Genomic DNA, 19789 nt, shown 5'->3' with positions numbered 1-19789 from the left:
GTCAAAACTCTTTAGGGGTGGTTTGGTAACCTCTTTTTTGAGCATGGAGAGCTTTTTCTGAGGTCCTCTCAAAGCTCCTCCGTCCATGCCACCGTACACTCCCACAAACGTGTCTTGTGACAAATCCCTGACTTTTAAACAAAACCAGGCAATGCATTGTCCCTCTGCATTGATTCGAAACACTTCGGGACAGATGGATTCAAATTTGGCCTTGTAATCCTAGAAGTGCACACTCACAGACATGCTGTATTGATCCACTGATGTTGTGAGGATTTTTTTTATGTTATGCTAGCCACTTCTAAACTCCTCTGGGCAGACTAGAATATCCCGGACCGGTTGGTCTACCAAATGCAGAGACAAAGCTGATATTAACCCATATTGACTAATGTGGCCATGTATCATTGGTGTCATAGAAGCAATAATTTTAATATTATTAGTCCATTTTAAATGAAATCCTCCACACTGCTCTTAACTACAGAACATTACCGTTATCTGTGGCTTAGTTACTGCCTTGTTCTTGTATCTTTTTATTTTTAATTCAGTTTAGCTGTATTGACGTAGCTTCCAAATGAACGATGAACGATTATGTTGGAAGTGTTGGTCAGAAACCAGAGCATTTATACACGCAATCTGGAAACTTAGCTTGTTAAGACGTCTTTGGTCCTGATTGTCTCAGACCCTTTGCAGGCCCTAGGACCTGACAAGGCGACAGCGGCAAGTAAATACTCCCATTAAAGGCTAAATCACATTAGTGCAAATTGGGTACTGTCGACAAAACAAATCCAATATATCACTTGGACCGCAGGTGCACTGTGTCTTCCTTTGACCGTCCTTCCATCTCAGGGTCACGTGGCGTTCCCCTCACCTAGAATCAAACTTCCGTCGTCATTTGGTAACCTGCCGCGGAAAGCAGCGCCCGCCGAGTGCTTGACATTATGCATAATCGAGGTACGATTACAGGAAAGAGACGCGGCGTCTAGGCTTCATTTTTTTCTTTTGTGTGTGTGTGTGTGAGCCAGGATGCCGTCTCACCCGGCTCCAATTATCGTCTAGCCGATGGGGTTCAGTTTGCCCTTTTCAAAACAGAGGTGTGAATCCGTCTTGGTGCAACTCGCGCATCGATTTCTCCCTTCTGGAAACCACTCAGAGGTTTTTCATTTTTCAGGCACCGGAGTTTACGGGGCGCCTTAAATGGGACATTTACATAAAAGAAAATGGCATGGCGAGATGTATTTATGTCCATATGTTTGGTGAGCAGGTAGATTAAGAGGTGTTGGACTTCGGTGGTTGGCCTCGGCTCACCTATAGAAGACGGTTCGGTATATTTGCTTTATTTGCTGCCCCCCCCCTACGGAAAACCAGTCGTGCCTTTGTGAACTGTGAAGCATGTATCACTAGTCGCTGTGCTGTAATTGTGTGTCACATTCCCTCTCTCCGTCTCTCTGCCTCCCCCTACCCAGAGGGAAGTCGTGCTGATGACATTGCCCAGGCAGCGGAGCAGCTGAACCAGCGCTGGGTGGGATTCTGTGCCTTGCTGGCAGAGAGGTTGGCATGGCTGGCTTACCAGACAAAGGTACTGATGGAAGCTATTTATGTACTGCATTTATGTAAGCTGCTCATAAGTGGAGCTTCCTGTCTTCTACAAATATACCACCCCACAAAGCTATACTGTCAGGTTATCCCTGGTTGGTGAGGATAGTGTGGTCATTTTGACCTAGCTCCGCTACAAGCTACGAAGGAGCTTGCGGAACAAGGCGGTGGGCGCTGTGTAGGCATTTGCCGGCACCGTGGTGTTAATTAAAGATCTCTTCACCCCTCTCCCTCCCTCTTCCTTTCTCGCTGCCTTTGTGCCCGGGTCGCAGGTGCTGGCTTTCTACAACTTGTTCGAGCAGTGCGAGCAGGCGGTGGACACCAGCGAGAACTGGCTCAAGGTCCAGGCGCCTCCTGCGTCCGAACCGGAGCCGCTCAAGATACAGCTGGACCGATGCCGGGTGGGTTGCTGCACAGAGTGGTACTGTTGTTATTTAATTTAGCTTTTGATCCAGATGTTTCCAGCTTAAGATTATATATTAGCATTGAAACAGAACACAATTAGGCCGCAAACACGAAGCTAAGGCATCTGAAAGAGGGCAGGGACGTTCGGAATGGCCAAACCCAGAGCTTGGTACATTCAAAGAAATAATGCTGCTGGAGTCTATCCCAGCTGTCATTGGGTGAGATACAGTACACCCTAGACGGGTTGCCAGCTAGGGCAACACAGTAATCCTGTGTTGCCCTAGCTGGCAACCTGTCCTAGGTACTAAAAGATAAGAAGACCAACCATTCACTCCCATACAATTTAGAATCAACAGTCAACCTATAATACTTGCTAACCACTGGTGGAAGATCTCGGCATTCTTTCAGTGGAAAGGAAAGAAAATCCTGCTGCTGAAGCTACGACCAGCCTGTAGCAGAATGACGGGAAGACAAAAGCATGGAGGTGGCTTAGAACGCATGCATGCATCGTCAAATGTACGAACATGCATAGCTTCTGATGGCACTGGTTGACTAATTAATGATGGGAGAGTAGGCAGAAGTAGCTGGATGAACTGTCAAGTACAGGGATACACCGTCTGCTCAGATTCAGCCAAGGGTGCTCCACAGTGCAGATGTACAATCACCATGCCATGAAAGCAACACAAGGGATGTTCCCTTTAGTGCCCCAGTTGTATAACAACGGTTTTATTTCCTATACAGTTCCTTCAGTTTGGCTCCAAGTACCTTGAATTTAAAGCTGCATTTTAATCCTACAGTATATTCATAATATAACTGTGACTTCAGCATGTTTTTATGATCAGGTAAAATACCGAAAGCTGCAATAGTGCCCAATACATTCTGCATATGGCCCTGGGTATATGAATGGTTTGCTAAAATATATTCAAGTGCAGCATAGACAGTGGTATGGATATATGTATGTGGGAGCATAGATATTGCAGGTAAGTATCGTGGCAGTGAGGGCGAACCAGCTGCTTCTTACTTAATATCAGAGAGTATATGTTTCTTTTCTATGGATCTGTGTGAATGTGGTTTAAATTCACTTTTTGGGTACACTATAGATTTCTTTTTTTTTTTTTTACATTGTAAATATTTATTGGGTTTATTTGAATTTCTGTCCTTCCATGCCTCTGTTTGTCACAGCACTTTTCTGTAAGTACTATTTTTATTTATATGTTCATTCTGACTCTACTGAAAGATTTTATTTCTACATCATTTTTATTTTTTCCTGTTATGTCTCCTACCCATGATGCAGGCTTAAAAGTAGCAACTACCACAACCTGTAAACTCCCAATTTCCGAAAGCACAAATGTATTGTGAAAATGGTCCGCGTATGTTTTGGTCATTGAATTTTCTGTTCAGAAAAGGATATTAAAAAATAACAATAATAAAAATTAATTTTTTTAATTAATAAAAATATATATATCACAATTCAAGGCATTTTTCTTTATCAGGGTCATGGATAAACAAATCTTTTCTTTTTTTTCTTTTTTTTAAAAAAAATTCTGTTTCTTAAAACAAAAATAAAATCGTTAGAAGACAGGAACAAAACAAAGGCTTTTTTTGTGCGACCGGAAGTTGTTGTTTTCAAAGTAAGAGCGCTACGAGGACGCTGTGTCACAGAAGTTGACAGACATGGATCAGTACGTTGTTTTTCAAAACAATAAAAGAGTCTCAGTGACGACGACACGACTGCAGAAAAACTAAGCCGCATATTTCAGGTAAAAACTAAAAACAACTACATATAATCAGGGAATAGTTAGCTACTTGCTAACATTACTCGGGTATGCGTGCAAAGATTCCTGCATATGACAAGTCTTGTTTGCCATGTCAAAATCACGTCAGAGTAAGGTTACAAAGACATTTTAGCCTGGGCTAGGGAACCCACACATAGAAGTCATGTATTTGGACGCTCTGGCCAGAAACACGGCACCGTCCTCATTCGTGCTCTTACTTTGAAAACGGCAGCGTCCGTTGTTTCTGTCTGTTTCTTTCATCTAACGATTTTTAATTTTTTTTTATTTATTTATTTATTTTAGAAATGAAAATGGATCTTGATGAAGAAAAATGCTCTCAATATCAATTTTATTATTATTTATTTTTTATTTTAAAATTAAAATTAAATAACTGCTATTTTTTTTTTTGTTTTGTTTTTGTTTTTTTAATGTCCATTTCTGAACAGAAAATCCATCGACCAAAACATACACAGACTGAAAATACATACTTAGTTTTTATGCAACCAGTTCAGCCATTTCAGATCCCTTATAGTTACATTGAGTTTAATTTTATTCCAATTCCAAGCTATTTTATCACAAGTTTGGGTGAACTGGTTCCATATAAAATAGCACTGATTAAAGATAAGGTGCGCGGGGTGAAAGTGATTTGACTCATTGTCCCCACTCCTTGTCCCCAGGAGGAGGTGGCTCGTCTGGCCTCCCTGCAGCCCCAGGTGGACGTCCTGGAGAAGCGGCTGAACGAGCTGAAGGGCGAGAAGGAAGGCGATGAGGGCGCCCCCGCTTTCCTGGACGCCGACATCGACGCCTTCAAGGAGCACTACCACAAGGTCCTCGAGGATCTCAGGGCAAGAGAAAGGCAGCTGACACTGGGTGAGATGCGTGAGATGCTGATTTACTACAACCAATTTAGCACGGAGCATAGGAGTTGACCTTTTTATCGGTACACCGTGCCTCCATCTTTATTCATCATTATTCAGTATGACGGTTTCCTACATAAATCCCGGCCTTTCCTAAATATAGAGGACACGCCTGAGACTCTTACCAAACCAAATATGTCAGCCGCTCAAAAACAAACTACCCCTTCGTGTTCTAGACAAAAGCAGTTATTTATGAGCAACTTTAAAGGTATTTTGAGATTTAAGCAGTCAAAAATTCTCTGATTCTACTCTTTAAAATTCTAAAAGGAAATTGTGACAATGATGTGTGTGCTATTGTTAATTATAGCTTATGTCTTCTACACCTGCTGTGTCACGCTCACCGCTGTCATTTCTTGGCAGATTTTTTTTCTGAATGCAGCGATACTTTTGAATACCTCCCGCCTGCCTGCCATTTCTGCAGCACTGGTTCGGTCGTCGACAGGCAGCTCATTGACGTTCGGTCCCCTTTTGCATCGATAAGGGTCCATTTACTGTCCATTTCAGTTCTATTTTCAGTCCAAAAACTACTTTTAGTTGCACAAAGATCCACTAAGAGCTTTTTCAACATCTTGGGCGAATAGGGAGATATGTTGCAATCGTCATATTTTATCAAAAAATGCATGTACATTTTACCGGCGTTTCATTTTTAAACCGCCGCTGAACTCTGACCTTTTGATTGACACCTCATTGAACCAATTCCGAGCTACTTTGTCCCGTCAACAGCCTTCAGAGGCCAATGAGAGTCGCCCCTTCTTTCATCCACAGACTGAGCCAATGGCAGCCAACTCAGTGGATGATTGGCGTTTCGTTTAGCCAGTGAGCTGCTCTAAACAACGATAGGCCACTTCCCTGGTAAAGTTCGGTTCCCGTGTTTTGCGTGTTGGAGCTGGATGTCTATGCGTAATTTTCAAATGAAAAACAGTGCAAAAAATGTGATCACTAACTCTGTATCAGTTACTCTAATTATAAAATATCGAGCCCAAGATCATGACTGTACGTTGAAGCGTTCAAAAGTTATGACCTTTTTATTCAAAATGTGTCCAAAGGGCACAGATTGGAAACGCCCTTTGACAAAATTGTAAAAGAAACTCTGGTTTTGTCATTTTTACATGCAGTTTGAACCGGAAGTAAGTAATACATTATACCATGATAACCTTGTGTTATCCAGATGAGTTCTGTCCCCAGTTTCCTCTGAAGGCATGAGATATCAAAAAAAAAAAATTCAGGCGAACCCAACAACTTTTTATTTTTAACTGTGTGAGAGCTTTTATTCCTCAAGAACAGTGATTCTGACTTTTGTGATGGAAACTGCAGAGTCTTAGCTTTCAAAAGAGACCAAGACTATGCATGAGCTCCAAACTGTTCATTGAACAGCATTCAGTTTACTTTGGGTATGTCTTAAATAGGAAAAAGGCAAAAAGGCCGGAATGGTAAGGAGTTTTAACAGTCACGTACGTTTCCGTTCGGACCGCGGGTGTCAGTTATTTGCTTTGTTACTGTTGCTACTGCAATACCCATGAGCCTCAACCGCTGTTGACATGGAAAGGGAGCGAATCGAGGTTGTAGCGAATTCTAAATGTCACAGCGACACGAGCGAGCCCAACAACAACAACAAAAAAGAATAATAATAAAGGCAATACATTTTGTCAACATCTTCCACAAGTTTCTAACGTTGTTTTTGTGTTCTTAAAAACATGGCTGAAATTAAATAATGACAAAATAGCACCTTATTAATCTTTATCTCTATTTACGACGCTGCCTCGCTTCATTGCTACCTAAGACTTTTTATTTGTCATTCAGATTGAGGATGTAGCTGTCCTACCTTAGGGTTAGAGTCTCATGATATCCTCACATATCTAATCCAGGCAGCTGCTTAAACTATTCACATCCCTGTGTACGTCTTGAATGAATAAATAGGCTGTAAATGAGCAGTTTTCAGCAGCTTCATTTAATGTTAGCAAGCGACTAGTGTTAGCCAGTATTAGATAATCATCAAATAGTTTTCCAAGTAAAGCAGTGTGAGCATCACTTTATTTAATAATGAAGTGCATGTTGGTAGCTCCCGAGGCCACTGCCTGGCTGGATGGATTAAAAACAGCAAGATAAACCTAACTGTGCGGTAGCTGTCATGGTGGTGATCATTTATCATTTGCCTCTGGCTCTAGCGGGTTTTCTACTATTAATGTTCCGGAATAGGAGTTCCAGTTCTTAACCATCACAAACTAAATTTTCTTTTCATGTTTTTTAAAGGGTTCACAACCATGAGTAATGTTTTCAGTTTGAAAGAGAAGGATCTATAGGGAATGAGGCTGGCGGAGAAACAAAAAAAGGTAATAAAATTTACTGTAGATGAATAACAGAAAGGTGCTGCAGGTCGTAAGACGCCTAAATCCAGACATAGGTATACTCCAACATAGGGGAAAGGGTAATCTGGAATATTAAAGATCTTTAACAGCTGGAAGCTAGCCAAGAGAGAGCCAAGAATGCAGGTTGGAGAACTGACAAACTAACAATAGTCACAAGTGAATATTGACAAACAGTTGATGGGACGATGAGACAAGAGTGAGGGCGTATTATTAATACCAAGCACCTGATCTTTGGATTTTCCTAGTTGGTAGTTTTGATTTGACACGTTCGGAGGATGCTGAACTCTGGGATACCTAGCTGTCCCAAGTCCACATACGTGGGGAAAGAACACATCGTGGCAGTTGGACAGTATTTGCCAGATACATACTTTTTTGTTTTATTAAAGCAGTGCTTGGGCAGCGACTGATGATGTTTCACAGGAACAGAAGTATAGACAATAACATACTGATAAAAGCCCTGAGACTAAAGTGCGGATAATGCCTCTATGGGACTAGACGCCGTAACCTATGTACAACCTACGAGCCATTGTCAAGATGAGTCGTACAAATGTTTGTACCTCCGAACCTCCTCAGTAGATGTAGTCTACTTTTATTGGTCCAAAACAATCAATTTGATTGTGCTGCAGGTCCTAAAAACTTAAATCCAGATAGACTCGGATGGGACGAAGGACGGGAGGACATAGAATTCTGGGATACCTAGCTGCCCCAAGTCCACATGTTTCTTTACTGAAGCATCCCTGACACAATGGGTGTGGCAAGAACACATCCTGGCAGTTGGACAGTATTTGGTCACACTGATGAGGTTTCACAAGAACACAAGTACAGACAATAACACCTATTGATAAAAACCCTGAGCCTAAAGTGCGGTAGACGCTGTAACCTACGTAGGTAGCCTACGCCGGTCCGAGCCATTTATACTTGTCTGCTCATCAATGTGGTTGTGTTAAAATGCCACCCGAGCAGTAGTCGGTGCTGTCTTTGTTGTCTACTTCCTGTTTCACTTTTTTCCTGCTGCTTTTTCAACGACAGTGACCGCATCTACCCCCAGAATTTCGCCTAAGACGAGTTGTACGAATGTTTGTACCTCCTCAACCAATCTTTCTTCGAGGTGGTCCACCTCGAGTAGCAGCCGGAAACACTAGAGTGTAAATACTTTACTACCAAGCGGACCAATCACAAGTTGGGTGGTTGCATTTCTGGGGTGGCACGTCAGGCTACAGCATTAGGGTCTGGGTTATAGCCGTCGCTATGGCGTCAAATTGCCGCAGAAGCCTTAACCCGCGCATGAGGGAATACAATCACCAGTGTGGGAACACACCCAACACCCATGAATTAGAGAAAGAGGTATTGGATTCCAAAACAAAACAGAAAAGTCAGCGCAAGTATAATGCAATGCAAAACCCCAAACCTTGGCACCCTGTGCTCTGGACTCAGCTCTTCACAGGGATGTAAGCGAATATACAGGCACCTGCTGCTGAAAGTCAGGCTTGTCACCTCGCCGTAGCCCACACACTGTATCAGACAGATTCAGAGTGGCAAATGTCTCTCCCCACTAGAGCAACAAGAATCCAAGTTGCAGCACAGCGTTTGTGGTTGTTGGAAAAACAGCAGAAATGCTCCGAGATCATACAAACACATCGGCAGCCTGCGGCAACGTCTCATAGTGTGGGTAGATGTTGCCGTAGTCCTCTCCAATTATCGCTGCTTATGTGCTGGATGCACGTAAACACACAGTAACTCGTTAGATCTGACGGAATACGTTGCTTATTATGCCGCACTGTTGTATATTGTCCCAAGACAGATTTAAAATTCCTCGCTAGGTTTAAATAGATGAATAAATTGAATAAATTGGTAAACAGGCTCATTTGCTTTCTTGCCGGGAGAACGGCAGTGCTCTATTGTCACTACAAATAGAAATTTAGAGGCAGATGATGGCTCCATAATTGCAAGTATTCATTTAATTTGAATTAAATGTAAAGGAGTCTACATTTACATACTATTTTCTCAATGTGTGCAGTCAATTCTTCCCCTCCACAAAACTCATCCTCAACCGATAATAACAACAACCGCCCAGAAGAAGATAATCACCTTGAAGAGTCGTATTTTACCACTGAAATGCAATTAAAAACACTACAATTTGCAGGCTTAACCACTATTTACATTGATTTCGAATTTGTTCAACACTCATTTGAGCAACTTATAGTGTTGCCACCACCGTATTTCTTCTTTTCCACATTAAGGCAGAACAAATGTATTAATTCCCATATGCTGTGAGCCCATAGGATAATACATTCCCGACTTTACCCCACTCCTCTCAGGTGGTTACATGAGGGCATTTTCATCCCGACTGAGCTATCATTGAGATTTTTGGCAGAATCCGAGTGTCCATGTAAACACACCAATTGAAAGGCAATGAAACCAGAAAAAGGAAAGTGAGTGCCTGTCACTTTCCAGGCGAGCTGCGGAGGTGATTTACAAGTTGAGTGACTCATGCGCTTACACCTTTGCACCTGCATTCGTGGCGAGCTGTTCAGAGAGCGTCGGGAGTCTTTTAGTCCAATTTGCGGCGGCGCGCTCCGCGTGTGTTGAGATGCATTTGGGTTCCCGCGTAAAAACAACGACGGCGACGCTTAACAAGGAAGATTAGGAGCCTGGCAGTTGGAGCTTTCAAGACACTCGCAGAATAGGAGAAGCAAGAAGCAAGAAACACGCAGAATAAGAGAAGATTGTTATTTATATCAATGAGTGGAGAACAGGAATGAGGAAACAAAGAAAAGTAATGTAGCAGTGGAGGAAACGACACAGCTGCCAATGACACTAAAAGCAAAAAGGAGGCTGAGAGAGACACGTGGCGCTTGTCTCACCCACGCCAGAGGTGAGATATCCAACACTTGCATTCAACCAGCCACACATGGCTGGGTATAGGCCTAGATGCAGACATAAGCAGGCAGATTACTGTGGCGGTTTCCCAAAGGTAACAGTGGTGGCGAAGCATATAGAGAGCGGGGGGAAAAAAGCAATGTGCCAGTTAATTAAATGATGTGTTTTTCTAACGTGGCTCTCTTTATTCCATTCTCTGAAGTCAGTCCAGGCAACTGTGTATTCAAATGAACTGAATCTGTCTATCTATACAACATTAGAAGCATTAATTGCTCAAAGTACAAAACTCGGAATGAGTCATCTGGCTACCAGATGTCAAGAGTTCAGCGTAGCCAAGTTAATTGCTGCATAAAACCTAATCATGTCATTCACACTTTACTTTTAGAGCTTTCTCTATGTACATATAATGTACATTTCGTACGTTTCCATATGGAAACACATAATGAGTTTAGAGGGATGCCAGATATTCCACTCCCAACCAAAAAAAAGAGGTTTTTGTTCCTCACGGAGTTCTTTCTAGCTGAGGGTTGAACAGGCAAATGATAATAAAAAAAGACACAGTAAATAAAGTTGATGTTTAAATATGAAAGACAAATCTTGTCCTAGTTTCTGAACTGTCCCAGGAAAAATCATATGTCCAAACCATGGACTGTAGATAAAATGGTTGACATGGTCTCCACTTCCTCCCATTGGCCAAACTGACTCTAGATATCTGGGGATAATGTCAGACGCCATCTTGTGAGTTTGGAACCAGACACTAATCAGTGCTGTCCAAAAGTGGAACAGCTTTATCAGTGACCCGATGACCTCTGTTTTTTGTTGGCGTCGTTTCGGGAATTTCTCCGTAAAGATGGATCCATTGCAAAACTGCATCTAGTTTTGGAAAGACTGTAATACATGTCCGAGGCCTATGTGTGTCACTGTTTCTGCTACAGAACTCCAAAAACAAACAAGAAGAAGAGGCGGAGCATGCACATCAACCCTGCGCGCCGAATACAAACTGACAGTCCGGATTACAGTCCATAGTCATTTTTAGCTCACTGTAGTGGTGAAGTAACAGTATATATTTCCCTAGCCACCCAACAAGGGTCAATATCGGACTGTCACAAGCCTGTAGTCCGCCATTGTTGTTGTAATGAGACGTTGGGGGCTAGAGGGGCAAGGGGTGAGCGGATTGGGAAAACAAGAAAACGCAAAGGCGCTTTTGTCACCCTGGGACCTGGATTCACAAAGGTACGGTTCCAGTCACTGAAAAATCCAGATCCGTTCTGACAGTTGGCCTAAACATTCAAAACTTTCACACTTAGACACGCTTTCACCCAAAATTGGATTCGTGTAAACGTGGCCTTGGTGTCTTAGTTTGGTCCATTTTATCTAGTTTAAGTCATACTGCAGTCAGCCACCAGGGGGAGTGCCACATTCTTTGACTTTTCAACTTTTGACTGAAACTTGAGGTGCTGTCATGGCATCCACTTTTTATACAGCCCATGATGAAGGTTGACATACTTTTGTATCTGACCTCAAGTGGCCATTTAAGTAATGGCCATTTTATTTATTTATTTTTAGCATTAATGAAACTTATTCAATGGTAGCTAAGAACAAATTGACATATTGACAGTGTTATGAATCAGTGCTTTAACACCCTGTGCGATCTCAGGTCACCTGACTCTCTCTGTCTCTTCCTCTCTGCCTCTAGTTTTGGAGAGCCTGCCCCCGGCTCGTTACAAAGAGACTATATCAACGCTGCTGGCATGGTTACAGCAGTGCGAGGCCAAGCTGGCCATCCCATCAACGGCTGTTACTGAGTATCATATTATGGAACAGAGAATGAAGGACGTTCAGGTACACACACACACACACACACACACACACACACACATATACGGGCACAGGTTTACAGATAAGTGAATTGTTTGAATATATTTTACTTTTTGTGCAGTTATGTTAATACAGTTTGATATAATGTATCGTCAGTGACACATAAATGATTGTGAATTTAACTCGTGTGCTTTTGAATTACATTGAAGGGACTGTGAAATGGTAAATGATCTAGTATTCATAAAATAGAGCAACTTTTATAGCGTTTGACATTAAAAGCACCTTGCGGTCACAGTGACATTCGTTCACGCAAGCTGTCTTACCCAAAGACTCTTGGCCATGAGGTTCGTGCGCGGCTAACCTTCTGTTTTTTTTTTACCGAGCCACGGCTGCATTATGCATGAAAACATCCTGTACCATGGCCTGTTGACTGACAACATGCTGCACTTCTATTTATTCATCTACCCTCGACTAGTTTTCAGGATTTATACTGCCGGTTTGGCAGCCGAACAGGGGAGCATATTGACTCGGTATGCTCCAACTCCTCAAGAACTCCACCCTCCATTAGGTAGCACTGAGAAGCAAACGGTAATTAAAGTGGAGTTTATTGTTTTTGATGCTGAAATGAAAAAGAATGGGAGACAATGTTCTGATTCAGTGTGCTGTTGCGCGAAGCTGCGGTTATTCTGAAATACGTTAAATCAATCACGCTAATAAAACGAATGAAGTGTGTTTGCGTTTCTCAGCAACTATTTGATCCAATTAATGGGTGTGTTGCTTGGGAGTCAATTAAGAGCGGCATTCGTTTTGAAGACATCCAGATGAGTGCTTGTCATATTTGTCTAAAACGTCTCTTGTTTTAACAGTCAGACAGCACAGTCAAGCTATTTGTCACCAAGGCATTAGATCACAATGTAAGTGCAAAGACAGTATAAGTGCAGAGGGGTGAAATATGTAGTCGAAAATGAAAAAGTACAACTTGACAAAACCAAAAAGCTGCCATATAATCCTTTAATGAAACCAGAAGTAGCTTATCTTCGGAATTTGCGGCAATCAGTGCTCGTACGTCACCCTCATTTTTCCAAATTTAGAAGGCAAACACTCAGAGATAAAGTCTAAGATTACATTTGAATATTGCTCCAAAGTCGAGAAAAATGTACCTGCGTATGCAACTAGATAGTCCTGCCGGAGCGTAATCAGTTCCCACTGGAGTGATTTCCAGCATATTACCCCCACAAAACAGTTCGCCTGTCTTCTAAGATATCATAGACCAGCCACAGAGGGCTATCAAGATGGATTGTCGTGTGAATACATAATCTCACAAGTGTCTTTCTTGCGAGGAGAGGCTATACAACAATCCCACTGCCCATTAGGAATTAAAACGGACTCACTGATTGGTGGATTTGTTCTGGATTGCTGCCTTTGCTCTTGACAGCATCGCCGCCGAGGTCTGTTTACAAATTCCCAAGAGGTGCAAGAATGGGACGGACTCCTTAATCCTGCGAGGCTGTATAGCACTGTAATCACTTTTTACTACAAGTGATAAAGTTATATTGCCACCGCCGATGCCAAACTGCCAAAGCAGCACACTTTTAAAAGGACACTTTCCGCTGTTCTTCCGAGGTGGCAAGCAGAGGATAGAGAAGGGAGAGGAAAAACAGGTGACGCGCCCCATTAACCAAGAGTCTGATTCATACCCACAACCTAGTGAGTAAATTGTGTGCATCTGATACACCAGGACATCCCCCTGTAAAAATAAAATACCCATAGAACGACTTATGAAGGAAGCCGCAGTGGGCTTTTAAAAGGACAGTTCCTTTTCAATTTAGTTTCCCAGCAACATAACTTTTAGTAGCAAATGAGCTTTTTATGTGGCAAATTAGGGTATACAATAATATTTGTTGTCTTAGCTTCGCTGTACACAGATTTAAATAAAGTGGACAATGAATCTCAATGAAGCGGAATTTGGAAAGGCAACTTTTGTGCAATTTAACTTAAATAATGCAGCAGCACGTCTACCACATTGCTTGTACGATATTTAACATATATCATCACCTTGCCCAAGCCTCTTGGAGGCCAGAGATAAGGGCGCGCGGGGACGATTCGTCATGCATCCCCAACAGTTACAGGAAGTGTCGGAGGTTTATCTGCGTGATTCCTTGCTCTCCGCTGAAGATAAAGAAAATCACAAAGAGAGAAAAAAGCCAAAAACTCGGACCTGAAAATATACCTAATGCCTCCTTGTTTGCGATTCAGTGATTCTGCGGAAGAATCGAGGGTAAGCCCCTGTAAGTGACTGGATATCCACACCGGAGGCTGTGCTCGAACTAATCTAAACTAAGTCTCTGAGCCGGCTCAGAGCGAACGAGGCATTCTTGTCCAAAACCTTCCACTGCTGCCCACCTTAAGCTGAAATTCCCCCAACTCTTCACTCGGAATTCATCCTGCATGGTAGGGCAAGCAAAATGAAACGCTTCGAAAAAGGTTTTCATTGCTAAACGTTAAAAGGCGGCAGCCAAGTGTTGAGGTGACTCATAACCTCTGGGGCTTGCTCTCCCCTTTCCTTCCGCCACCCCTTTAACTCAATCAACTTTACACGAGCTTTTAGAAAACACGTAATAGATGGTTGTCCAATAAATCAGGCCTGTTTTCCCACCGTGTTACCACAGAGACACGTCCATAAAGATATCAGGGGAGTGCCAGAATTGGGATTGATTCGGGGAGTACTGGCTAATTTGCAACAAAGCGCATGAATTGACTGATATGAATACATCAATCATCATCAGCCAGCTGACAGTGTATGTCACGCACGTCACGCCGCCTCTTGTCACAATCATCATCACGCTGTGGCAGATCACTCACATCGAAATCAATTCAAAATTACCATATCAACAGCTGTGAAAGGCTTTGGGATCTAATTCGTAGAGGCTGGCAGTATTTGTTCTTTACATTTAAAGTGGCCACCATATAGTTTATATTCAAAAGCATACTATATATTAATGTAGTAGCACACAAGCTCGGAGAGGGTCCTATCCACTTGAAAGAGCTTCAGTTCCAGTCTCGGATGCTGCATCTTGCTACTGATCTGCAGTGCTCGGATTGTTACTCACTGATGATGGATAATTAATATAATAAGAAACACATCAGTCGGCTTCGGCTGTTGATAGATTGTTCCCTGAGCAGTCATTCACATCACACTGGTTTTCTTTTTCCTCTTGTGTCGCTTGAGGCCAAGTCTACACGAATATGAAAGCCCGTAAGTCTTGCACGTTTAGGTTTTTTTGGTGACTTTTGGAACCGAGATCCCGGGATGAAAAAACAAATGAGCAACCTGTGCGCTTTCTTTTTTTCATTCGCCCCAACCCTTGCCCCTTGAGCCTAGTCCTTGACATCTCAAAAAATCAACAACATCAATGGTGGACTACATGCTTGTGATGGTGCTGCATCAGATATTAACCCTTGTTGGGTGGCTAGGACAGTATATACTGTTGCTTCACCACTACGATAGTTAAAAAGTATTAGACTGACTTTTCTATATGGTATGCAGAGTTTTTTTTTTTTTTTTAAACTGTATTCTAAAGTAGAAATAGGCCAGGATTATGTACTACAGTGTTTATACAACTAGATGCGGTTTTGCAATGGAATTTCCCAAACGACGGCAAGGAAAACTGGAGAAAAAAAAGATGGTTTCGGTATGTTTGGACGTGGCCTGAATTGCAGTGATTCGATAAAGCTTCAGAGAGTACTGCTCCTCTCTGGGATCCTTCATCAGCTGGCACGCAAATGGTTTCCCGACTACCGAAAGTAATGGCTCGTTTCTACTTCCTAATTTTTCTAATTTTGGACGATTGAACGGTTTCCTTTTGTTGTGTTGTTCCATCTCAAATGTGCGTGCAATATGGCCACAGGAGCTTTACAGATTTTTTCCTGTGTTATTCTAATCTTTCCCAAACCAGCTTTACTTGTATCTGGATCTCCTCCCACTCATTTATTTGCAAAATAAGCTTTTTGGGACATTTACGGAGCCTATCTTAGTTGTCATTGGGCGAGGGGTGTCGCACACTTTGGGCAGGTCATCGGTCTATCCCAGCGCTAACACAGGAAGTCAAGTAACCATACCCATTCACATGCAAACCTTTGGCCAGAACCTTCGATTTTACCAATGTGCCTACTGCTAAAGTACTGCAACGAAGGCTTCAATAACCTACATTGTGGCTTTCATTCGGTTCACTTTCTCATTCTCTCTATCTATATTTGTCCCGTCTCTACCCCACAGGCTCTCCAGGTGGCTCTGGCTGAACACCAGGGCGAGGTGGACTACCTGACCTCAGCTGTAGAGCAGGTCTTCCAGAAAGCTCCGCCAGACATTTGCCAGAAGTAAGGCAACTAAGGGCAATCGCTAATCCAAAGGTTTACAACTTGTGTTGACCCAGAGTAGGAAACAACTGAGCCCTACCCATCAAAAGATTCAGAGTAGCAGTTTTGTCGGGCTACTCAAACCATTAATTCCCTAGATACAGTAGAAGAAGATCTTTACTTTGGACTGCCATCAAATGTTTTACTTGAGCAACTTAATGCATAATGAATCCATGAAATAATTAGGTCACAAACCCTTGATTTTCTACATTTTCATAGGTATCGCACAGAGATGGAAAACGTCATGGCACGCTGGAGACGACTGGGCTCCATGCTGACCGAGAACGCCCAGAGAATCCAGGAGCTCATGGCCAAGCTGATGCAGTTTGAGGTAAGATTGAAAGAGAGACAGAGAAAGAGATGGGGGGCTTATTATATGTTTCCTAAGAGTCAGAATTAATTGGTGCACAGTAGTAGTCCACATCATTCAGATTCCGTCCGCTTCTTTCCAACAGAATGATGTAAAGACTTTAAAGAAGTGGATGGCAGATGTGGACGTCTTCCTGAATGAGGAGTGGCCAGCACTGGGAGACTCCGAAGCCCTGGAGAAACAGTTAGAGCAGTGCACGGTGAGAAAAACCTAACTATTACATGCACAACTGACGTATTGCATTAGGACTGAAGCGCCCAAAAGAGCTGAAAATGAAACGGGTTTGGAATGAAAATGCCTCAGATAAATGATCTTCAAAGTTCTTAAAGTAACGTCTTGTCCTTAAGTCTATAGAAGACCTCAGGAAAATACATGATATCTGTGTAACCTCCATACTGCACTCAGGCTCTAGTGAATGACATCCACACCATCCAACCAAGCGTCAATGGGATCAATGAAGTAGGGCTGTACTTGAAGAAAGAGGCCGAGCCACCTTACGCCGTCCACATCCAGAAAGAACTAGATGAGCTCAATGCCCAGTGGGAGAATGTCTGCAAACAGGTGCGTAACCGTCAGGTATGGTCTTCACTAGCCTGCAACCGCATCAGTGCACGGCGCCGATTGCTAGTTTCGGTGTACGTGCTTCTGTCTCCCTTCAGGCCTACGCGAAGAAGTCCGCTCTGAAAGGCGGCCTCGACAAGACGATGGCTCTGAGGAAGGAGATGCAGGAGATGCAGGAGTGGATCAACCAGGCGGAGGAAGACTACCTGGAGAGAGACTTCACGTATAAGACACCCGAGGAGCTGCGCAAGGCCGTGGAGGAGCTCAAGGCGAGTGTGTGTTTAAGAGGAAAAAATGGGCTGAATTTAATTTCTGGCATATTTTCTTTGGACCGTCCTTCCAAATATCAAAATGAAGTTAGTTCAGCTTGACAAGCCATGTCCAGGTTGGATGATTTAGCCATCACCAACAAGTAGAGGAAAGCCATATTTAAGTACAATTGGTGTTAACCTTCTCCATCTCTATGCCGCTTTTTAGCATAGACTGTTAATAAAAATGTACGACAGAACAGCCACTCGAAAGTGAAGCGAGTAGAGCTCTCCTTGGTGGCTGGCAGCAGTACAGGTCATAACCTACACGCTCCAGGTGTCGTAGGATTAATTTGGGCCAAAGGACGTCCCAAAAAAATTTTTCAAGCATGGTTTCTGTCATTTTCGTAACTTACTCAAGTGTAATTATTTCTGTTAAGTTTCATTTTAGGTCATTACTTGACTTTATAGAAACAGAATGTGACATCATGATGGCTACCAGTTGCCATAAGAACCGATCTGTAAAGAGGTCCCATAGGACCTTGGGAATAGGAAAAATTCTCGTAGTTTTCAAAAAACATGAATAGTGCTTGTTCATCCAGACTGGATTTTACTTTAAAAATTCAGAGTGCAGCTAACTTTCCCTTTCCCCTGTTACTCTCTCTTGATCCTCCTTTTTTCAGGTCGATAATGCCCCCGGCTGTGCCTCTTCTCATTGATGTGGTCTATCTTCGTCTTTATCTTCGCCCTTACCCTCCTCGCAAACTCGTGTCTCTTTTTTTTTCAAGGCTCGCCCTCCCTGTCATCCCCACCCTTTCCTCCCTTTTTCATCAAATTTCATTCACTTTAATGTGATGTAAATTCATGACACTGTTGTCTTTGTGATCTCCTCCAAAGCCCTGGCAGTGGCTTCCATTCACCCCACGCCTCAAAAAAGTTTGAGAACCGAGTTGAAAATTAAAAATTGATTTCACTCCGCTTGCTCTTGCTAATCTCCTCCTCCCTTGTCTCACCTCTTCTCCCCCGCCTCTGCTCTCTCTGCTCTCTCCTCAAAGGAAACCCCATTCGTGAATCTGTTCCCCTCATTTATTCTCTTAATCCCCTCTCTCCTACTCCCGTCCTCGCTGGGAACATATTAGCCACACTCCTTCGTTCATCGATGTGTTGGCTTACTTGTTCAATCTGTCTCTTCACACTCTGTGGCTTTGTCAACACACAGGAGCCATCGATTCATTTGTTGGCGTTTCCACCTCTCCATCTATTAAACCCTTTCTTTGTGTCTTCCTCTATTTCTTCCCCTTTCTTGCTCTCAATCCTTTGCCAACGGTCACTGTTTGGATGACTTTTAAGACTTTCTTATTGATACGGCAAAGCTTGCTAAAGTATACCAAGCAAATTAACTGAACTGGAGGTCCTTTTGTTCCTCGTTGATGAAAGAGTGAGGAAAGGTAGAAAAATATATTTTGTAACCTTATAAACAATTAAATGTCACATTATATTTCTCTGGTGGTTTTATCCATGCTGTGCAGTCAACAACAGGCTTTTGGAAGCCATTTCCAAAATGGCTTATTCCATGTATTGACAGTGTGGATGTTATTTAGACATGTACCACTCACCTAGACCTGACCAAGCACCCCCGTGGCAAGGCGTTGACCTGACCTCCAAATTCACCAGATCAAGAATCTGTGGGATGATCCATAGAGGCCCCTCCCATCAACCCAGAGGACCCAAACAATAATATTTACACAATATTGCTCAGTGTATGTTTCGATTCGTTGAACATTATGAACCCCAGTTCCAAGCTCCTTGTTATTCTGGATTTGCTTCATCTAATAATTAAATGCACGTGAATCAGATTGAAGCTGTCAATTAAATTTTAAAGTTTAGACCCAGCGCTGCTGAATTCATTATTGGCAGCAACTCATGTGTGGACAATTGCAGCAGGGCACTGATATACAATGTAGTGCCAAAGTCTTTATGGACATAGTCATTGTCAGGATGTTGCTGTCTACAAATACTGTACAGCTTTAAGGAGGTTTTTACCACTCACAGAATCAAATCGACAATAATGTGATTCTGCTGTCTGATTTCTCTCTCTCATCTTCTTCTTCTGCATCTCAGAGGGCCCAGGAGGAGGTCCACTCCAAGGAGCTAAAGGTCAAGCTCCTCACAGATAGCGTGAACAGTTTCATCGCCAAGGCCCCACCGACGGCCCACGATGCTTTGCGCTCAGAGCTGGACATACTGACAGCCAACTACCAGCGCCTGTGCAGCCGTCTGGATGGGAAATGTAAAACTCTCGAGGTGAGTTGTTCATCCTTTACCCTGTTCTTGTTTCCCTCAACAAAACCTCTGAACCAACATTGGTTCCCACATCAGCAAGTGTAGAAGAAGTCATTGCTTTGCACTTTGTATTCCTCTATATATATTACTATTTCTATTT

The 19789-nt window shown here is 42.8% G+C and overlaps 1 protein-coding gene across 11 annotated transcripts in view; it reads left to right on the top strand.

Annotated features, from left to right (window-relative positions):
• dmd (dystrophin) overlaps positions 1-19789 on the top strand; it is a 281198-nt gene that overhangs the window by 164525 nt on the left and 96884 nt on the right. For 8 of the 11 annotated variants that reach the window (XM_047576965.1, XM_047576970.1, XM_047576962.1 and 5 more), the window contains 11 exons: positions 1461-1573; positions 1863-1991; positions 3178-3186; positions 4448-4640; positions 11630-11775; positions 16028-16128; positions 16387-16498; positions 16623-16736; positions 16943-17098; positions 17197-17367; positions 19468-19650. In XM_047576965.1, coding sequence (XP_047432921.1) covers positions 1461-1573; positions 1863-1991; positions 3178-3186; positions 4448-4640; positions 11630-11775; positions 16028-16128; positions 16387-16498; positions 16623-16736; positions 16943-17098; positions 17197-17367; positions 19468-19650 — 1427 coding nt within the window. The remainder of the gene's footprint in view (positions 1-1460; positions 1574-1862; positions 1992-3177; positions 3187-4447; positions 4641-11629; positions 11776-16027; positions 16129-16386; positions 16499-16622; positions 16737-16942; positions 17099-17196; positions 17368-19467; positions 19651-19789) is intronic. The other 3 variants (XM_047576967.1, XM_047576964.1, XM_047576961.1) reach the window with 1 other exon arrangement.

The sequence above is a fragment of the Mugil cephalus genome, chromosome 23 (assembly GCF_022458985.1).
Source record: "Mugil cephalus isolate CIBA_MC_2020 chromosome 23, CIBA_Mcephalus_1.1, whole genome shotgun sequence".
NCBI classification, from domain to species: Eukaryota; Metazoa; Chordata; class Actinopteri; order Mugiliformes; family Mugilidae; genus Mugil; species Mugil cephalus.
The sequence above is the reverse complement of the archived record's forward strand: the minus strand, read 5'-3'. Positions and strand labels throughout refer to the sequence as shown.